The sequence below is a fragment of the Tyto alba genome, unplaced genomic scaffold (genome assembly GCF_018691265.1).
Source record: "Tyto alba isolate M040663 unplaced genomic scaffold, T.alba_DEE_v4.0 Super-Scaffold_40, whole genome shotgun sequence".
In the NCBI taxonomy this organism is placed as follows: domain Eukaryota; kingdom Metazoa; phylum Chordata; class Aves; order Strigiformes; family Tytonidae; genus Tyto; species Tyto alba.
This window is the reverse complement of record NW_024881316.1, coordinates 243,645-265,982: the sequence shown is the minus strand read 5'-3', so window position 1 is coordinate 265,982 and position 22,338 is coordinate 243,645. Positions and strand designations below refer to the sequence as shown.

The 22,338-nt window shown below is 35.9% G+C and overlaps 1 protein-coding gene across 6 annotated transcripts in view; it reads right to left on the bottom strand.

Annotated features, from left to right (window-relative positions):
* Positions 1 to 1,050: 1,050 nt before the first annotated feature.
* WASF1 (WASP family member 1) overlaps positions 1,051 to 22,338 on the bottom strand; it is a 115,143-nt gene continuing 93,855 nt past the window's right edge. For 5 of the 6 annotated variants that reach the window (XM_042803491.1, XM_033005692.2, XM_042803490.1 and 2 more), the window contains 7 exons: positions 18,278 to 18,412; positions 9,661 to 9,814; positions 8,843 to 8,960; positions 7,858 to 8,030; positions 5,573 to 5,749; positions 3,610 to 4,247; positions 1,051 to 1,959 (listed from right to left, as the gene is read on the bottom strand). In XM_042803491.1, coding sequence (XP_042659425.1) covers positions 1,802 to 1,959; positions 3,610 to 4,247; positions 5,573 to 5,749; positions 7,858 to 8,030; positions 8,843 to 8,960; positions 9,661 to 9,814; positions 18,278 to 18,412 — 1,553 coding nt within the window. In that variant the 3' untranslated portion in view covers positions 1,051 to 1,801. The remainder of the gene's footprint in view (positions 1,960 to 3,609; positions 4,248 to 5,572; positions 5,750 to 7,857; positions 8,031 to 8,842; positions 8,961 to 9,660; positions 9,815 to 18,277; positions 18,413 to 22,338) is intronic. The other variant, XM_033005697.1, reaches the window with a different exon arrangement.

Genomic DNA, 22,338 nt, shown 5'->3' with positions numbered 1-22,338 from the left:
AAACCTAGATTAAACACCATCAAATATTCATGCAGTGGTGCTTCTGATATCTTTTCTTTAACATTATGATAAGCTATTAAGAAGAACATGCACTTTGAAAGTTAACTGAGAATGGGCAAGACAAACCAGATGACATTATTGGAAGACAACTATCAAAGAGAATAGTGTATAGAGAACTCCATCCATAGTTACAAAGATGCAGATTCACAAACTGTGACAATGATTTTTCTCCCACAAACACAACAAAGGCATTACCGTTGCAGTGGGAAAAGTCTTGACTAGAGTAGACCACATACAACATTATGGTGGTGGCTGAGATGGTGACAGTGAAGTCAGAAGAGCTGCTGGACATTATTCCCACTTCAGTCTATACCTCTGGAGATTTGTTCCATCCCAAGAGTAGGTTAACGACCACATGCCTCTGTAAATTTTTCTGTAGCCTGTAAAACATTTCAGGTTCCACCTTCAGAAATCTCGTTCTGACTTTCAACACTTGTTTTCCTCTATTATACAATTCTATCTTCCAGGAATGAGTTCACAAGATGAGAGTGCTCTTGCACTTTCTCGTGCTTCCCTTCTTAATAGCCTTTTGACTATGTGCTCGGACTTGAAGGAGTCACAGAAGTCCTGTGCAACGTGCAATACACTGCTAGACAGCACTTAAAAAAATATTTTGTAATATCACCCATGTTATTTGTCATCTTTCAGTAACCATGATTTTGACTGCTGCATCTCCTCTTCTCAAGATGCACTGATGGTAAACTTTAAAAAAAAAAAAAAACAACTAAATCACATATGCCACAAGCTCCCAATTTTGTATTTTTTATTTTAAAGTAATGGATCACAGTAAGATTTAAGCTTTTTTTTTTTTTGTAGATATGCATATAGATATCTTTTGATGATAAATGTTTCCTTGTATAATATGGGTCCTTAGACCAAGTGCAGAATATTTACTGTAATTTTGCAGGCCACAGATTAAATTGTTGAAATCCAAGGTTCCCTCAGGTATACGAGTGAAAAGCAGGCTTAATTGAAAAAGCAACAACCAGGAACATTTAAAATTAACCATTTATTAAATCAAACTGTTATTTTAACAGTTACATAAGTTACACAGCATGTTTAAGTCAAAAGATTTTACAAGGAAAAAAAATTTAAACTTTTATTATGCAGGCAAAAATAGTACCACACAATATGTACCTGGGAGGGAAGAAGGGAAGGGAAATCTCTAAACATTCAAATAAGGCCATAATTATTTAAAAACAACAGTAAAACAATAATAAAGCCCCCCAAAGATCCATTTTTCCTTTCAGTGTGTTCAGTGCTGCTAACTATATGTACTTTTAGTGTACAGATGTAATTGAGGCAGTGATATCTTGATAGCTAGGTTTAATGTTTTAAAACACTATCAGAAGTGGAATAAGGCTCATTAGTACATACAGCTGCCCTTGGAATGTCAATCTCAGTTGCCTTCATTAACTTAAAATTCACAAAGTGCACAGTTAAGATATGCCAAAAAATTGAAATTGCTACTCTATCAACAGCTGCCCATGCTTAATACTTAGTGGTCTATTGGAACAAAGTATGTTCTTTCAAAAAAGATGTGTAAGAAAAGCCACTGTAAAACATTTAGTTTCAAAGATGCACTAGGAGTTTTTTGTAAACTGAAAAGTAGAAAAACATGGGTTAATTATGTAAAGAAAAGAATACAAAAAACACTAGAAATGACCATCAAACTTTCAAAGAACAAGCACCACAATGGACATTAGCATTCGATTTTGCAGTGTACAGCAATGTAATGATTTTACTCTAACCAATCCACTTCATCAAATTCTGAGTCATCTTCTGAATCGCTGTATTCCACAGCAATGCGACGAGAAAGTATAGTAGCAACATCATTCTCAATGCGTTCATGTTTTGCTTCTTGTTCACGCTGCTCTTCAACTTTGCGTAGCTGAATACCTGAATATCAAATCACAAACATATTACTCTCCTCCTTTACCATTACACAAAGTATTTAGCTCATGATTCACAAAATGCTTTTCAAGCAAAAATGAAGGGTGAGAATATTGTCCTCCTCAGATAGAAGTTCTCTGTCAAGTTTTTGAAGAGACGATGTCAGAATTGCAATGGCACAGTAGATCATCAGTCCTTCTACTACGATATCCTGATTCAGATTTCCCATTAAAAATGAATCCACATTTTTAGTACTACTGTAAGTGATTAAGCCATTTTAATATTTGCATTTCCAGACACTTTCTATAATCTCTCTTCATTATTTCAATTAAAATTTATAGCTATTTGGGTATCTGAACAAGACAGGACTTCTTGTAACCCAGTTTTGATCACGTAATGGTCTGTTTTGGGATAAAGTATTATTTAAAGATCAAACACAAAGGAGAAATAACACATATCGACAGTGTGAGAATGATAAATCCAGTAACTTAGTTAAAAATGTAACAGAGATTACATATTTTGGTTTTATACTCACACCACCACAGACTGATAGTCTAAATATGACCTACATCCTGTACTTCATCCTCTCTGTTGTTAACTGGCAGGCAATGCAAGCACAGGTCCTTAGGTGGAATTTAAGCTGTGGTAACTTCAGCCTTTGTTTGTTGTGCAAAACTTGGTCAAAAGCGTTTTCAGGAATTGCCCAAATACCAGCAGACTCTCCTTTATTAGGTATTTTGCTGACATTCTCTACCAGTGTTCACGCACCACTCAACTGCTGTTGATACTTCTTTAGAGTCAATGATGTTATCAATTCATGTGCATATAGATGCTTTAAAAATATTTTGAGTATTATAGCCTACTGATATTACAGTACCATACAGATTCTGTACTGTGTTATAGGTGCAAAGGAAAATCAGAAGAATGTAGTACTCGAAACAGATTAACTATTCAAAGATACCACATAGTCAAAGAGCAGCATGCAAAGTGTGGTGGGGATTTTTCTGGCCATAGGCACGTAAGCTGAAAGGTACAGCCTGTATATGCAGTTCCTCCCCAGATCATCAGGAAAACATTGCCCTGCACTGCACATCTGCCATTCACCTGCACTCTGCCAGAGGGGCACCTTGCAATGTAAAGGCATTGCACTATGGCACTGAGACATGTCAAGAGTAGATACGTAACAGCTTTAAGTCTTAAGCAACGACTTCTGAATGCTACTTATATGTTGTTGTAATACACTGACATATGATCAAAGTTCCAATGCCATTGATTTGTTCTGCTTTTATCCAACAGTCTTGGAAAAACAATGTTTTTGTCTTCTACACAATCTGTAGGTTATCAGAAATACCTACCTTTTCAGGTAAACAGAAATGAAGAGATAACCTCTACAGATCATCTGTAAACACATGTACTTTTTTAAAATCTAACTTCCACTGAGAACCAGTTTTGCCATCCAAACTAAACATCTGATAAGCGCAATTACAAACTGGAAAAAATCTACTTGGCAATGCATAGGCTGTAGAGAGTAGAAAGCAGAAACAGACTCGAGTTGCATTCCTCTAAAATAACTTCTTATACCTGTGAAATATTCCATCTCTCAAAGCTAACGTGTATTCAGCAAGTTTCTGAGACCCGTTAATAGCTGCACATTACCTTTCCGTATTGCTTCCAGCAGAACGCTTCTAGCATCGCTGATTACAGGAAGAGTTGAAGGATGGCGTTTGGGTTCAGGAGCAGGGATCACTTGGGATGGTGGAGATGGAGGCATTAGAGGGGCGTGAGGGCCAGGGACGATGGTTGTGGGAGGAGGGTGCAGAACGGGAGGAGGGTGAGCAAGGGCTGCAACTGTGACAGGAGAGGAGGGTCGAATGCCAGGAGGAGGCAAGGGAGGAGGTGGGGGTGGTGGAGGAAGTCCCTGTACTTCAGCTGGTGGAGGAACTGGGTGCACGGGTACGGCTTCACACACCTGGGCGGCTCTGGTGACGGGAGGAGAGGGCTGTGCTAGGGGAGGAGCAATTGGAGGTGGAGCGGGATGTAGGACTCCAGGAGCTATCTGGAGAGGAGCTGGTGGAGGTGGCACAGCCGGGGCCTGCAGAGCCGCTGTGGGAGGGGGTGGGGGAGGTGGGACTGGGGGTGGAGGGGTGGAAGTCATTGCAGCTCTTAAGGATGAAGTTGACAAAGCAGATGGCAGAGGTGGTGGTGGCGGTGGAGGAGGAGTGGGGCTCACGAACACTGGTGTTTTGCCTGTTGCTGGTGACTGAGGACGATTTTCTACCAAGCCAGTAGAAGAGCTGAAACACCCAATAACAGGACAAAGTTATTAATGATGGAGAGTGGAAAAAATAGTAATAGATTCACTTCTGCAACTTAAGAATATTGAACGCTGGACATTAAAGAGCATGATGTACTGTGATGATTTCAAGGTATTCAAACCTCACATACAAGGAAACCTAATTCTCAGTATGGAGTATACATCAGTCTTCCAATGGACCTTTGCTCAATTTCAGCTATTAACCAAGTTTATGCCCTTATACAAACCTGCATATTTATCAAAGGTTTTCTATACTAGTGTAATTCTCTCCTCCCATCCCTAAGTAAATTCAAATTATTTTTCTGAAAGGAACTAGCAGTTGATTAACTGCTTCAATTCACAGAACTTAAAACCAAAACAAAACAGTACAAGTAAAGAGGATGAGTTACATTTGAAATACATATCTAAGATTTGATGACAAGATGAGTGAAGGCTAATATCAAAGCTCATCAGTTCTACGTACAGAGAAAGAGGTATATTTATATGCTAGATACTCATTATAAGAAGAAAACAAAAGGGAACAGTGAAATTATTTTCCTGAAAGACCACTAAAGGATTTCTTTTAGTTGTTGTGGAAAATTAATCTAGACATTTATGCATTTCTGTGTATAAGCTCCTGAACAGTAAAAAGGCATTCTTTTCAAGAGACTAACAATGTAACAACCACGTCTGAATTAATTGTCCTCTATTCCAAGTTGTATGTCCCTGACCACAAAGAAAGATTTTGGGTATGAAACAACAGGGGATTGACAACCAGAACCTCACTCTAGAAAATACCCTAAGTATATATCCAGTTTTGGAAAGGCACAGCGAAATAGAAAGTTAAAACACTTGGGGGAAGAACTAAAAAAAAGCACTTGCAATTTAGCAAATGTGATGAATATATAGTTTTGACAGCTGACTGTCTTACTGTGATATAGTCTTCCTTTCATGTAGGCTGAAACACTGTTCAGTTGTGCAAATTTTGGATTTCCAAATTTCCAAAATTCCAAAGCTAACTCCTGAGATTCCAACATCTTTCACAGAAACTTTTTCCATACAGTATTTGTCTTGCCATTTAACTCAGAAGGTGACACAGTCGCAGTATTAATGGCGAGGTGACACCTCTCCCCACAGTGGCACCCCACAGGGTTTAGATGCTGGCCTTTCTCTCCAACTCCCGCGTGGCCCTGCAACTGCAGACGTGTCAGGGCTGTGGGATGACACAGTCCCTAGGATTGTGTACTGCCTGGGCCGCATGGAAATAATACTCATGACTATTACTGGGGTGGTGTAAAACTGAAACTCCCCAATAAATCTTCATACCTAACACAAGGAGGCACGGGTTTCACATCTGCTCCATGCATTGGAGGTGGCGGTGGTGGTTCATGTGGTCTGACCAACACTCGCTCCTCGGCTCTGTTCAGAAGTTCAGACATCTGGCTATAGGGTAATGCAGAAAGCGAATATGATCCATCCATATGGTCTACATATGCTTGAGATCTGTAGGAAAACAGTGAAAAATGATCCAATGTAACCTTTAGTAAACATAATTATTAGTGCCCTCAGCTACTCTTCTTTACCTGAGTTTCTTTTCTGAATTCAAGTATCTTCTCTGAAGCAGTGTTGGCTTTTTAATATTTTATCCCATTTTCCATGCCATTGCTTCTAGCAGCTCAAGGGTTTAATGATTTTGACAGGTATATCAGACAATTTCTACAGTACTTGTATGATCTTAGTGTTTATTAGTCACATTATTTTGAGTTAAGTAAACATAGCAATACAATCAGAAATACACATATACCAGAGTGTATTATGAAACAGACACTATACTAGATAATCATTTCTGCTCCTCAATCCCTACATATATGCGACCATATTCTTTTATAACATTCATGAAACATCCATTGATGTTAGAATGGTAGAATTCACAACTGAATAATTTAGCTGAACTTCTGTCAGAGGATCTATATTCCAATATAGAAAGAGAATTCACTACTTTAGACCTAATCCTTTGTAGTTATACAACAGATATAAGGAAGATAATATAAATATTTATTATTGAGTAGTAGCAGTAAATAAAGGTGGTTCAACTTATTTGTTAATAACTTCAGACACACCTCAAGGGCCTGATCAGTTAGGAAATTTTAATTAACAACTCAAAGTTCTTTTAAAAAATTCTCTATTAAATTCAGAGCAAATGTGTTTGCAGAACACTTTCCAACAAGTAAATCAATACTATGAATTTCCACATACTGCCACCACAGTAGTATCTAAGCCTATTAGGTTCTTTAGTGTGAAGTTCTTACTCTGTTCTTCAAAAGCACAGTGCTGTTCTGTATCTGAACAACATGCTCTGCACAGGTAGTGCTCCCAAGCCCTACACCATTATTCATAATTGCATTAGTGGTAGTGAGATAATAATCAAGGTTTAGGCCAGGGTCCTGGACATAAAAGGAGTCCTGCAACAAGTGTTTGTAATGTGGAATCTGATGTACAACACAGGAGAAGGACAGCAGGAAAGCAAATGTTTCTACCAACAACTTGACACAGCAGCTTACAAAGATAAGACATGACAAAGTTGTTCCCAGAAAAAATGCTAATCACCGTAACTTTAGTTGTACCCTTCTGAGTGAAATGCACTGAGACCATTTTTTACCTTCCGAATTGAGCTAAGTTCTCTATAAGCAGGTTTCGCCATTTTTCAGACAGCAAACAGTATCTCCTGGAGTTGTCGCAATTACCCACTGTCACTATTAAGTTTGTCTGAAGGCCTTACAAAGCTAAACAAAATACTCTTTTATGGTGTGCTTTGGCCAGCAAAAGATAGGAGAAAAATGTAACTGTTTTTTGGATGACAATGAATACTTTTAAATCAAAAAACCCCAACCCACCCAAAACATACCCCCAAAACTCCTAATATTACTTGTCAGCCCTCTTTCCTATCATATGTTTCCTGGTTGGTAAAATGAACTGGGTTTTGCACAGACACCAGAAGCATAAACACAACAGGTGTTTACCATGTGAAATGCTATTTTTAGCCACCAGCAAATATGTGCTGTGAAATGAGACTCCAACAGGTTGGATTTTCTAATAGGCTATGATCAGAAATGTCAATCAAATCTTGGATTTGCTCAAGAGTAAAGAGAAGCTCAGCATTCTCATTTGAGTTTAAAGTGGACATTTGTTCAGATCATACCCACCTTATGGTCTTGGCAGTGTCTGCTTAAGAAAGACCAGGAGACTGGAATAATAGCGATTTTGTAGGTCAAGACTGGAATGTAGTGACAAACCTGCGTGCAAGCTTGCATCAGTGACACTACACCTTTTTCAAGTTGCAAAAAACAACACATCCTCAAGGATACAATAAATTCCAAGGACACATGGTATTCTTAAAAATAACAAGATAATAACTACTCCTTTAAGGACGCACTAAGTATTTTAAACCTGAGTTTTGACTGAGCTAAATCAATGATTTCCAGTGCATTTCAAGAATACTAGTAGCATCTCATCATTTACCATTTCTCAAGCATGTTCACTATGTGGTATGAATATCTGTAAATAATGAAGGACAATTAAATTAATAAAGGATAGAAAAAATAAAAAGAAACCTTGATTCAAAATGTGAAGCTGGGCCATTAGCAACTTCAATGTGCTTATGTAAGAGGTTAGCATCATCTTCCGCGAGCTCCGGACCTTGGGCTAACTTCTGCCATTCCCTCCGTCTGTCATGAGGTGCCCTTGGCACTTTTTCTGGTTCATGAGGGCGATCTAGATTTTTCTGCTGTAGGAGAGTCGTACAAACAAAACTGACAACTAAGTGTTTTTTAATTAGTTGCACTTAAACATCAGCCACAAAATAATGAAAATCCCAATTCAAGTGCAAGAAAAATTTAATTTCAGTCTAAATATGACAAGTAAGCCAAAAAGAATTGTAAGAAGCAGAAACTTCAGTCTAGTGGATAATTAGCTGAATAATACAGAGAAAAATAACTGGGTAAGTAGCTTTTTATCCTATGTCTGAAATGAAATTATGAATCTGACACTTACATTTACGGTCTCTATGTATGAAATATACAGAGTAATGGGGAAACAAAAAAGTAGCATTACCTTTGCAAAAGTGTTTGTTTACATTTTCTTAAAATTAAACAAAGTGCTCTGTTCCTACCAATTTCTTTCTAGTTTATAGTAAACATATCCATTAGAATGACATTCAAGCTTTTTCACCTGTAAGACTGTCAGAATTTTGTATTATAAAAAAGTGTTCCAGTGAAATTCTTTATTCTTGATGTATCCCCCCCTTTTTCTCCTTTTTGAGTCATTGCCAGAAGACTTACAAGTTTTGGCAAACCTGCTGTTAGTTACATTAAGACAGCATGAAAGCTCTAGGCCCTTCCGTATGATTTTTTTATTATTATTAAATATATTTGTTAAAGCTAATGGAATTGAAAGAATCCAAGTGGTTTTAGTTGAATGAAGATAACTTTGTAAACTTTGGATTGTTATTAATTTCGTAACCAAAAAGGTACCATATCTGCAAGTGAACCCTTTCCTGGAAAAAAACAACCAGAAGCTATATAAATCTAACATACATACCTTCTGCTTCCTCTTTTCTTTTCTTTTGTCCTCGGTGTCCTGCAACATTTTTTCCTTCCACAGATCAAAGAAGTATGAAGGATTGGTATAAAACTTCAAACCCTCTTTTCCATCATCCCTGAAATACAATGGTGCAAACAGGGCATACTATTTATTTGACAACACACAAATCCAAACATTAAGGCAAAGAAAAGGCATATTAAGAAATACCTAGTATCTCAGACCCTGAAATATTTTACTGAAGAACATTAAAAAAATGAACATTGACCTCTTGTGCCATCATTCTTTACTGTCTTTCCTTGTATTCAAGGTCCTGATTTTAGTAAAGTAACTTTAACACGAGCTGTAGATAAAAAGGAGTATTATAAATCAGAGAACTCCTATTCCAATGACTCAAATCTTTCTCTTAAAACAATGAGCAAATTTCTGTGGCTGCTCATGTTCAACTACTAATTCAAATTGACTTTGGGACAGCAAACAACATTCATTTCCATTAAAGACCTTTCTTTCTACATACTTAACTGCTTATTTTCTTCACTTGGCATCCAAAAGCATTGCACAGTTTAATAAATACAGATAATAAAAATGGCTTTTTTCTTATCATTGTTACACTAGAGTAAAATCTGAGTAAAGTGGAACAAAATTTTAATGCTTATAATGTCTTCTGCTGCCTGTATTCCTCCAGCAGCTTCACAGTTTTCTAGTGTGGCTTCTTAAATATTCAAGGGCTACTCAACATGAGCAAGGTGCCTAGATATAGCATCTCTATTACATGAAATAAGCTAGAAATTGGTTTTGATTAATTTTATTTTACTAACCTATAAGGGGTGAGAATGTTAAGTGGAGGAGGCTGTTCACAAATGTCGTAAGTCTCTTGCAAAGGAATAGGCAGAGTTTTGCGGTCAAACAGCTGTTGATCTTGAATTGTGGAACTCCGGAAGGCTTTCCTCATTGTAATGTCCTGCAGTGACACTGAAAGGGGATATTGCCATTAAAAAAAACAGCAAAGTTAGTTTATTTGGATTAATCTGGAATTGCTTAATGCTGGATAGAATATAAATAATAAACATTACTACTAGTATCTTATGCATTTTACAGCAAACAGAAATTCATCTAGCACTACTGCCACAAGATACTGTCATATTATGTGAAAAACATAACTGTAATGTTCTAGCCCATTATCCTCTCTTTAGCTTCACATGAAATCTTTGCTCACTTGTATAGATACCAGAATTCTGTCTCTTCAAAGCAGTTTAACAAATTGGCTTACTGTAGCTATAAAATATCATTCTGTAGTTCAGAAGTACCTAATAACATTTACCAACTCCATGTCACAATCTTTTTGATACTAAAGAATTACTCTCTAACTTGAGGTATAGATTTTACCTTTATACTGTGAGCAAGCCAAACTTTGCATTCCTTGCATGTTGGCAGCAGTTCCACTGAAGGCCCACTGAGATGCCAAATCAGCAAATCACTTAAGCTTATGCTACTGATATCAGTGAGTTTTAACGGGAGATGATACTATGTTCCAACACATGAAACTAGTCAAATACTGTTCTTTTTTATCAGACTGTTTAATCGCGATGAGACTTCTCTGTTTAATTCATGTGAGACACCTTAAGATTTTAAGCACAGTAGTCAGGAATAATCAATTATCTTTATTTAAGATTCAAAGGAAAACAACACTAGGTGAACACAATAGATGAAACAGTGATTTGAAATATATTGACTCACTGCTGTTAAAGCTTATATATCTTTTTCTGTTTCACAATCATTAAAATTTAGAAAAAGATTAATGGAAAAGTGACCACAACTGATGAAACTTGCACTTTTAATTCTGGAAACAGTGTACCTGTTCAGTTTCATATTTATATCCTTCCCTGATCTTAATTTACTATATCTGTGAAGTCCGGGTGTGTCTCAAGATTGATTCTGCAGCCAGTGTTAGACCAGATGAAGAAGCAGCAGACCTTTTCTTTGGTTTGGGCTTCCCCCCCTTTAAATCACAAACAATACTGAAAACAGCTTTAAGACATACTAGAAAAGATAAATGTTTATTTTATACAAACAGGTTGATAGTAGTGCCCCTTTACTCAAGGACACCTCACTCCCTTCCCTCCTATATCACTAGGGCCTTCAGCAACAATTTTTAAAAAGAGTGTATCTGTTTAAGCTGAAAGCTGCGTTTTCCTCTGGTTCCTGTAATACATGCAAGTGTACACATACGTATGTACACACACACACAGAGGGCTGGATTTCTATTGTATGATCACAAAGGGGCAGCAGGCAAGATTTTTCCAGAGGGCTTGCAATTCCTGGAATGTTCTATCTTCTTACCTAAGAGTATTGGCAGCATCCTTTGTGAGGCTAAAGATGGGATTTATTTGATTTTCAGTTTGGCTTTTGAAGTTTATTACAGTTGGCAAGGTTGTGTGTTTCTGGAGAAGTTTCCTCCTTTCTACCCTTAGGTTCTATTTCATTACAGTGTCTTTTATTCTTTTTAATACCTTTAATTAGCTGCCCAGAAGCCTTTCTAAGTGTGTGAAAGAAGTATTATAATGTATGAATGTCAGCTAGGAGTCTCAATTTCTGCAGGCATTTTTGCACTCATAAATAATCATATATATTTTGTATCCATCATGAAGCACAGGTTATTTACTGTAAAAAGTTCACAGTTAGAAGAAATGGGGTTTACCTCATATAAAAACCTAGTCTTAGATCCTTTTATACTTCAACTATTTTTCCTTTGGGTTGTTGGTTTTACAGATCTCACCAAATGTACTTGTTCAGAGTTGCTTGGCAATCCTGCAAATCTTTAAACTCTCTGTCACTTATTGGAGACTATGCCAACAAAAATAAAAGTTAGTATACTTTTCTTTGAGCCTGTGTACATTCTGAAAGCAATGAAGTAAAGTAATTTATTCCAATAAATAAATACAGTTCTGTTTTAATATTAAAAAGCTCACAGAGTATGTGACACCATATTATTGAGACATACACTCTTCTATAAACTCTTCATTACCATTCCTTAATCTTTTCAGTGAGCAAATACAGTCTAATTCATAATCTCAATTTTCTTGTTTAAATCTCCACTTTCTGTAAACATGTACAAGGGGATAACACACCTGAGGATAATCAATCAATCCCCAGCAATAAGCATAGATTACTTTCTCTCTAAAACTAAGCTACATAGGAAACGTCTTTGTAGAAAGCATGCACTATGGAACTTCAAACAGCTAACAGCATTTCCTGCGCTGATATCCAATGACCGATGTTCACTGAAAAGCATGCCATTATTCGAAACAACTGACTGTGTTAGGACAACGTTACTAAGGACATGAAAGGCTGGGACACACAAAATACTGAGAATCATGACACTGATATAACTCACCTACAGACAGGGATCAAGTAAACCCATATTGCAAGCACAGCGTAATCCCGGGCTGTGCACGGTTTGGTTTACCAAGCCATTTGTTTAGCTTGCCATCTGGCTAAGAAAGAGAAGCTCTGTGTGGCTTGCTACCTCAGGGGGCAGAATATGTGAAAACCTGGCTGGTCGTCCAGTCACTTAGCTTTGGCTGATTGACAAACTGGCACGGCAAAAGGACAGGTCAAACAAATTGGATGTATGAATTCAGGTGTGAAGAGACGAGACACTGAAGGAGAAGTTGGAAATCCAGCAGGCATTTAATTTGATGCTATTAAATTTCAGCTTCCACTTGCCTAACTAGCACCAGAACCTTCATTTAGCCCAAGATCCTAAATTTCATATGGATACATTTGCCTGAAAGTCCATCTGCTACATCACTCGTGTTTACTGCACTGTACAAAAAATGGAGTCTTAAATAACTTCCTTTAATGTTGAGATGTTCACAATTTAAATTAAACTTCATTCAACAATCTGAACAAACGCAAGTTTCTCTTTACTGTGTCTGTTTGGATTGTATAAAAAGATGTATTGTATCAGCCAAACTTTCTGTACACAACAATATTTTCCACATAATTAAAATTTCCTCTGTCAGAAAGCTAAGTTACCAACCTTTTGTACATTTGGTTTTGAAAAAGAGATACCAGTCCATTTTGATTTGTAATCAACAAAAAAATGGGAAAAAAAAGGTATGCAAATTGCACTCTAGTAGGATACAATAACTGGGTTTCATTTGGGCTGAATTACAAAATTAAATATTACATTTTATTTTACATCACCAGAAGGAAAAAAACCCATTACTAGCTTTTTTTTTTTATTCTTTTAAATTCACTCCAATGTACAATTTATGGAAAGGTTCTAGGCCAAAAAATACCATTTTTCTAAAGGTGTTAAATAAATAATATATATTCCTTTTAAAAGTTTGCTCTCTCAACACTTTCTGCAGGATTTCATCCTGACAGCTTTTAAAACCATGAATGCCACAGTTATGAGTCCTCGCAGAACTGAATGACTATGGGAAATTATATACAAATCAATGGACTCAATTGCCCAGAATTCCCTTTCTCTGTTTAAATTGAAAATTTAAAATTTAGCAATTTGAAAAGTGCAGGGAAGAAAGAATGACAGTATCAAATGAGTAACATAGTGCTCAGATTCCAATTAAAGATAATTGGGTAACTGGGGGTAGGGTTGTTGTGTTTGAAAATTCTCTTCAGATAAAGATTTAAGTAATGCAGTTCCTAAAGATGTTTCAATCTTGAAGTCTGATTTCTACTTTATGTATTTAACTTTTTTAATGATTATCCACTTCAACAATGCCTAGAATTGCACATACTTTTTCTCTGCCACCAGAGTGCTTCTGACTGGTCACTGCAAGTTTAATAGTTGCTAAGTAGAGAGACTAATTCTGCAGAAGAGAAACTACTCTCCTTTGGGCTTGTCCCCAACACAAGAAATACAAATTTTCTGAAATATTTAAAGAATGCAAAATAGCTCAAGCACTCTTTGGATAAAGAATGTGTAGCTTAACTACTGCAGGTAAACAAAGAGAAGATGTAAATGCTAGAGCAATCATTTTAAAAGGACTTGGAAGCTGCTTTAAATGCAGGGTATAGAACTAGGGAGCCCTGAGCAGCCTGTTAGGGAAGATGTAAATCACCCAGATGCATCAAGCAGGGAATCTGTAGGTAAGTCTCAACAAAACCACCATGTTATTTAGCAAATGACATTTTCTCCATATCTCTCTTTTTATTTATAAAATACAAGTTACACGATATCACGGCTTTACCACTGAACTGTTAAGCTTTAGACACACTAATTTAAAACTGATTTACTTACTCAATAACCCATAAATTGAATCGAGGGCTAAGAAAATTGGAGAAAAAGCACAGAGAGCAGTTGGAGCCCAGCCCATCTGCACAGATGTTTGAGAGGGAGATGCATTTAAATCCAACTTTCATTAAGTGGAGATGTGCCAGGAAAAGTGACCTGCTATACAATTTAATTTAACAGTCTTTTTCTTTACTTGACTTTGGGGGTAAAAATTATTATGAATGAACTGACAGTGTTATTCTCCCATTAACTTATTACACGTGGAGGTCATGACCCAATTTTCACATGCTCTCTGTTCTTAACTTTCATTACATTTATACTCAAGTCACCAAATTCGTCTTCGGAGGCTAGAGATGTTACCATCTCTATGCCCCATCTAAGGGGTGAGCTGACCCTTAAAATGGGATTTACTACCCTTTCCCTCTGAGTCTCACAATGGGCTAAGTATCCAGATTTGAAAGTTGACTGAGTCTCCCATTTTCAGAAGTATACAGACCACAATTAGCTGTCAAGCTTTTTAGGTTTCTCCCCATCAGATGCCACCTTTTTTGCCTATAGCAAAACGTCAAATCTCTCTTTAGCATTAATCCAGCAAAACTTCCAAACTACTATCCTTTTTTTCACAGAGCAGTGTTTCTAGAATGTTTAGGAAAAAAAAAAGCACGTGTATTCAAAGTCAGAAACCTAGTGAACAACACTGATTCCTTTCCTGAACTATGCCAGGCTGCTCAACCATAGCACTTCTGCCATTAAACTTTTTAAGTTGCTTGTCACAGTTGTAACTGATATGCTGTAGAAATCAATATGATACACTGCCTGTGAGACTAAAATCCTCTCCAGTTTGAGATTTAAATAAAATTAAGCAGTCCATACTAGAGAACCACTAAATTAATACCAAAATATGCAGATAAACTATTGGTTTATGAATTCTCCTTCTGCCATGATACCATTTATTTTTCAGTGATACACAACTATTTTCTAATACTTCATTACACAGCATATCAGAGCTGTACTGTGCATCAGCATTTCAAAAAAGAGCAACATAAAAGCTAAAAAGAATATTATTTTTAAGACTGTCAGAATTATACAGATATGGAATTATTTACTTGTAGTAGTACTTCAGGCTTAATGGCACAAATAAATTCACAAAATCGTGGTAAATTAAAAAAATTATATTATTATACTTATAAAATTTGCATACTTATGGGGAGAGTTAATTACTTATAATGTAAATACTGAAATTAAAAAAGGTTGCAAAGAAACTATACTCTTAGGGTTTATTTTCTGACCTATGAGGATATCTTGTACTGAAGAGCTACTGGAACCATCAACCTTAGTTCACCTTCATGGCAAGAATTTTCCCAGTCCTAAAAAGACCCCAGATATGGTAACTCTTGAATACATATAGGCTAGTTTTGTATACAATTGAAATGGAGTTGTTTACTGAAGGAAAGCAGGGGATTTCTTTTTGCCTGTATGCCAGTTTAGTATCTCTTCTGAGGGGAAAAAAACACATGCATGTAAAAAGAATGAAATATGTAAAAAATCGATTATAATATGAAATTAATACTTCTGAGAAATCAAGAATTTGAAAACAGTGTAATAATTCAAACTAAACCAAGTCCATAGCAATTCTGTGACAGAAAAATGTGCACTGCGAGTTTGTTCCTTGAGGATACATTCCTAACATTGGTTTCATTTGGTTTTATTCTTTCACAGAGATATTGTAATAATTCAAACTGAGAAAATACACAGACTATCCAAAAAATTCAGAGCTTTTTATTACTTTGACTCTACCAGAAACACCTTGTAAAGTATCTGCACCTTGCTCAATGAATCTGACTTGGGCTGGTTTTGTTCATGCCACTTAGCTTTAAATGAATCTTAACTTCTTCCTCTTGTGTAATAGCATGGGCCCAAAGGAACACACTAAATCTTCTATTACTGCCTGCTGGCAAAGAGTTAGCAAATGAGACTCATTTTACAAGTATAGCCCGTTTTACACATGCTGTTAGCTAAGCAAAAGTACTGAAATTTGCTTAATTCTTGCACAGAGGGTTAAGAAAGGTAAATCTAAATGTTTTCCCCACACCTTCATGTATTAACATCCTCCAGCTATTTTAGAACAGATCAGGACTAAAATAAAACTATTTGTGATGTATTTCTAAATTTTGAGCCAAAATAGGATACTGAAAGAGAAACAGTTTCCTAATCCCTAATTTTTAAGGAAATATAATAACCAATTTTCTCTCATCTCCTTTGTCCTCATCTGATGACTCATTCTGGGCAGGCGCTTGTGAATAAGGAACACTGGGTATGGCTCAAGGACTGGATATTCTTAGGGTAATAAAAATAGTAATTTAATAGTTCCTGACACTGAGGATTGCATGTGTTCCTCTGAAGTACTAGCAGTCACTGCTGTTCTATGCTGTGAGAGACAAATCCAGGGTATCAGATTTGAGTCACACTTAGCCACTCTGGACCTGATCAAGCAGACCTCCTTTCAGCCCTGTTTTCTTTAATTGTGGGGTCTGTCCCTTTCTTTAGCGATACGGTTTAGCAAATGCTATAGTATACACCTTACTGTGAAAAGGTATTGATCCGGTGCCTTTGGGACTACATATTATTTAAAAGTTTTTCTCACCATTCTCTAATATCAAATAGTTATGGGTACTCAGTACTGAAATCTACAGCCAAACTTGTCAAAGGCCATTTACACAGGAAAGTACAATTTTCCATCTTGCTATCCTGCAACATCCTTAGATGATTTAACTCAATGACTTAAAATGTTTTCTCCATTTTCCTCAAATGTGAATGGTTGCCATACTAGATATGACGTATCAACATGTATGCCACTGATTTAAACCAAAAACTAGGCTGTCAAGGGTAAATGCAGAAATGACATTTACACTCTGAAGTATTACAGCTCTTACAAGATTACAATTGCTGACAATTTGTTACTGTACACAGAAGGGATTTTTATCATTATCCAATCACATTAATCATGGAATTTTATTGGAAAAAAAGGTGTATGTGTATGATTTATGCTCAGTTGTCAAGAGATTTGGAAAATCCCATTAATGTAAGAATTCCCTTAGGCAAGTCATGATTTCATGGAAAATCTGCTACTAGCTGTTAACAGCTGTCTTTTGAAACCTGCTCTAAAATTAATGTAACACAAAATACAGAATCAAAACTTCTTTAGCATGATTTTACTATTAGTGAAATTTCCACACTGGTAACTAAACACAGCCTGAAGATCATGATCCTGGTTCAACACTTCATTTTTCCTGAATGGCACACAACTATTATACCTAGACATTCAGAACTGAAACAGCTTTCTGTACTTCAAAATTAGATCCCACAAGCAATCTGAAGTTATTTTTCATGATAGGATATTGCTCTACTTTCTAGGTCTTAGTCATATAGTCTAGAACACTCTGAAACTGTTCGGGGTTACCAGACCTTTCTTAGTTCCACCTGTAACCAACAAGTATCCAGGAAGGCAAAAAAGCTTCGTGGCATTTATATATTAGGTGGTCAGTGCTCCTGTAGTCATCACAAAGCCTATGAATCATTGAAATCCCATACAAATTCTATCTTACAGGCATGAGCCATACCCGACTGACTTTTGGGAGTACTTGTTTTCTCAGTGTTAACCAACATTTATAGTACTTAAAGCTATTTAGGAAGAATCCAAGGGGATATATAGTGTCAATAAATATAGCTATATAGCTATAACTTCATACAGAAAGTAAGATGGTAACAAATGCAAAAACCCTACTTGGACAAACGGTTATACCCATGGGAATTACCAGGAAGGTTAAAAAAGAAGAGTAAAGACTTCTCTCCAAGCATTCACATAATATTACTTATTATTAATATTATTAACACTAATATGTAATACTACTGAAGTGACACATACACCTGTAGCAGTTTTTATGTAAATTCATTGGTAACAGTATTTTTCAACAATGATGAAAATGTTGAGCTCAGAAAGCTGCTCAAGGCTACAAAAGAAACCTCTAGCAGAAATAGAGATGGACCTCTTTCTCAGGACGCTTTGCTCTGTGTTCTTATAAGTATAGTTTAAATTATTATTATTTCTATTTTATGTGTCAGTGGTGTCTGGGTGACAAAATAAGAAATCTTCAATGCAGGACTTAACTTACATTCCTCTTCCTTTGGATCGAGTTGTGTTACACTGACAGATAATCGATCTACACGTTCTTGTAAGGAGTTGACTCTAAATGAGAAACTGTGTGCTTCATTGAAAAGTTCACCGAATATATCTTCAGCATATTTACCTGAAATATGAAAAAAAGAAATATAACTCAAGCATACCACAAGACAGCCAAATGAGTTTGCCCTGCAAAAGATTTCTAACTGTTTTAACTAAGTAAATCTAAGATGCATGAGTATCACTTTTAACAGCTTGTACTTATTGAGACCACCAAGAATGCTTCAGAAAAGTAAACAGAAGTTAAATATTTAATTCACAATTTATCTGAAATGAAATTATTTAATACATTATAGGACAGATATTCATATGGTAAAATTGATTTAACTATGCTGATATGAAAGGAACTAGACTGATGAATGTCTTAGGTATGTATAAAAGGATGATTTTCAGCATCTGAAGCTGCTCCTGTATGACCAATAACCAATCTTTCCAAGTGAAATTTATCTCAACATTTCTCAAAATGAAGCACAACTTCCACTCCTACTCTATGGAGGACCTTTCAGAAATGGAAGAACAGATAATTATATCTAGGTTAATTAGAGCCAGCCTATTCAAAAATACACACTAAAATAATAAATCCTACCTTGAAGGATCAAAATTCTAGTAACTGACCAATTTATACTGAAGGAAAAGAAGAATCTCCTTTGTTCACTTCAATGGATATCACACATTTAGCCCAAAAGAGCAGAAGATTCAAATATCATCAGAAAAGGATCAGTAACAAGTTTCTCTTCTATAGACAGAGTACTCCATATAGTGCATCTCATGCTCCCTGGACTCGACTCGAGTAGTCTGCCAATGCCTCTGAAAAAAACCACCAGACTGTCTACCAAAATTCGTAGCCACATTTCTGAAATATCATGTGACAGTGTTCAAAAATTTCTAGCATACTGTGCATATGTAATTTGTGTACTGTTGTGCACTTACATTGGTTTTGGAAGTATAAAACTCACAAATTTCTACTACCTGCTTTGCACACCAGTTCTGACAGGTACAACAGGAAAGGATAGTTACGGATATTTTGCCTTTGGTGAAGTATACATAAAAATTAGGACATTTTTAAATAAACACATGAAAAAGAAAAAAATGAAATCCCTACATGTACTGTGGAAACTAAAGGATACTATGTAGTAAGCACAAGGCCGGCACATACCATTTATTAAGACTTAGGTAGTGCCACAGAAAACCAGCATGACTATAAACATCAGAACATAAAAGGGAGAGATTTATATTAAATATAACCCCCAAAAACTAGCCTAAGGAACAACTAGCAAACTAATATTAAATATTCCTTCAAAGACGTGAGGAGCAAGAAAGCCTGCTGGGGAGTCTGTAGAGCCAACTGGCAATGAAGGTATAAAGGACTACTCAGAGAAGACAAGCTAATTTAACACTTTCCACTGGTGTTCAGTGAAAGGAACTGGAGAGACCCTCATGCCAGAACTCTTTGTGGTAGGCTCAAAGAAGCTGAAGGGACTATGTAAAAATTACAGAACCGAATCGACAAAATGACCAGTAAAATATTAGTAACAATTTGCATATTTCCTTAAAACACACTGAAAGGTGTCGCACAACAGCAAAGTTATACAATTTTTTCATGGAACATCTTGAGAGTTACAGGCCTGTAAGCCTGACATCCAGACAAATTAGTATAAATCATTATGAAGAAACGAATTAGCAGACACCTGGATGACTTGCTAGAGAAGAGACAACACAGCTTTTGCAAAGTGAAGACTCTGAAAAGTTTATAAGCAGACAGATGGAGAGCTATGATCTAATTAGATTTCCAAGAGTTTTGAAAGTCCGTAATCAAAGCTTTTTAGGAAAACTTAACAGACGGGGCATAAGAAAACCCAAACTACAAATGACATAGTGCAGATAAATAATTCCTTAAAAGGTATAAAACAGAGGATAAGAGTAAATCACTGGTTTTCACAGTTGAGAAAGGTGAGTTTTCATAGGTTTCTGTATTGGGTCCTATGCTATTCAAGATCTCTGTAAATAACTTGAAAAAAATGAGATTAAAGTCTGCCAATGATGCTGTCATGGAAAAGAAACACACTGAGCATTAGTAAATACACAGAAACCCCAGCTGGTTGAAGAGGCTTCCATGCTGGGGAGAGTTGGGGGCTGGGAGATTAGTAGGAGCACTGTAGATGCTTGCCTTTCTCTCATTCTTGGAGTTTCTGCTATTGGCCACAATAAGAAACAGATGAAAGGTGCAGCCATTCTTAGAACCTTCATCTTTTAAGTATTAGTCCACATTAAGATGGAGATGGAAAGTTAGTAATGTCTACTTAGCTGGCAACTCACTTAATGTAAGACTTTCTAATACATATCTTGAAACTGTGAAAAGTTTATGTTCTCTAACCTGTATCTGAATCAGGAGAAATTACTTAAAAATCTGACCTGCTAAGAGCAAGATTACTAAACTTTTAATATACATTTACTACAAATTTAATGTATTTCAGATAATGTATTCAGGTATATCACTCATTTTCATTAGACAATTTACGCAATATTCAGACATGCAAATTAAAATTAAAAACAAGTGTAAAATTTCATGTATAGAATAAAAAGTAAATTGCAGGGCTCTAAAATCCAACAATTTCCTTTTTATAGGTGTATTTTAACGCAACAGTTTGTTTTATCTATATCATTTCATAAGGCTTACAGTTAATCTACCTCGTGAATGAGCTCTAGTTGCAAATAATCTGTCAAAAAATTCTTTTCATTTCATGTTGCATACAGCCATGAACACATTGCAAGGAATAATTTGCCTATGCTTATGAACACTAATCCTCAGATGGGAAATACATTAAAAACAACCTGTCGTGTTTGAAGTAGTATGACAACCGTAATGTCTTTACTGCCATCCTTGTTGGCAGTCTCCTTATTTAGCCCAAAGTATATTTAACTAAATGCTTTTACAAGCAAAGAAAAATGTTTGCTTTTAGTGAAATGTACAATTTCTGTTCAGAAGAATACTGCATGTGAATGTATATATGTATACAACATTTATAATCCAGTGTTTATGTTGCCATCTCTGTATTCAATATGAACATATCTTCAGTTTTGAATGAATTATACAAGATACAAATACAGGTGATGACACTGAACAAAGTGTCACAAATAAGTAAAAAAAAAAGTATGAGAAAAAAAATACATTAGTAAATAAAGCTGATCTCATTCTACTTAATTCATGAGTAATACGTTAGAAGAGTAAGGAATAAAAATTGATTCCATTATATAGAATGAATATTTCAAAGTATTATTAACACTTCAGAAAATTTATATCATTATGGGACTGCTTGATGAAGAATTACTCGTTTCATGCAGTACAATAAAGAGAATGACATCTGACTATGACAAATAAAATAATAATGCCTTAGGATCACGGTCATGTTTGGATACATAATACCAGACTAGAAAGATCAGTGGTCTTGTTTGCTTATTAAATTAAATGACAATACAGAATTCTGTAAAGAAATTATTTTAACATCTGCGAAAAACTTATTTTACCGTATTTCTAAAACTTGCTTAATTGACCAAAAATATACAAAAATGTGTCATTTTCAAAAGGCAAGTCATATTCCCTCCAATATTACTAGCTGTTCTTCTCGGTCCATCACACTAGCATTTATTTTTATTAACAGAGAACAATTTTTCTTCATTTAAATAAGAGGAAAAGTTATTATTTATTTTTAATTAAGGAATGTATTATTCACCTTCTTATTCTTTTCACAACTTTTTTCTTGTCTCAAAGGTCTCTATTCACGATTAACCCTTCAGTAAGAAAGGGATACAGGAATGCAGCTCCCTCTGGTGTCAGTCAGTGTCCTTTGTTGTGACAGCCAAATAAAATGTCTTGGAAGCGACACGTTGTCCTTCCTCCCCTGAGTGCATTTTTTGATAGCCTTTTTTGAACAATTATTTTCCCAACATTTAAAACAGACCTATGAGCTGAAAATAGAAAACCAGCTACTAGCT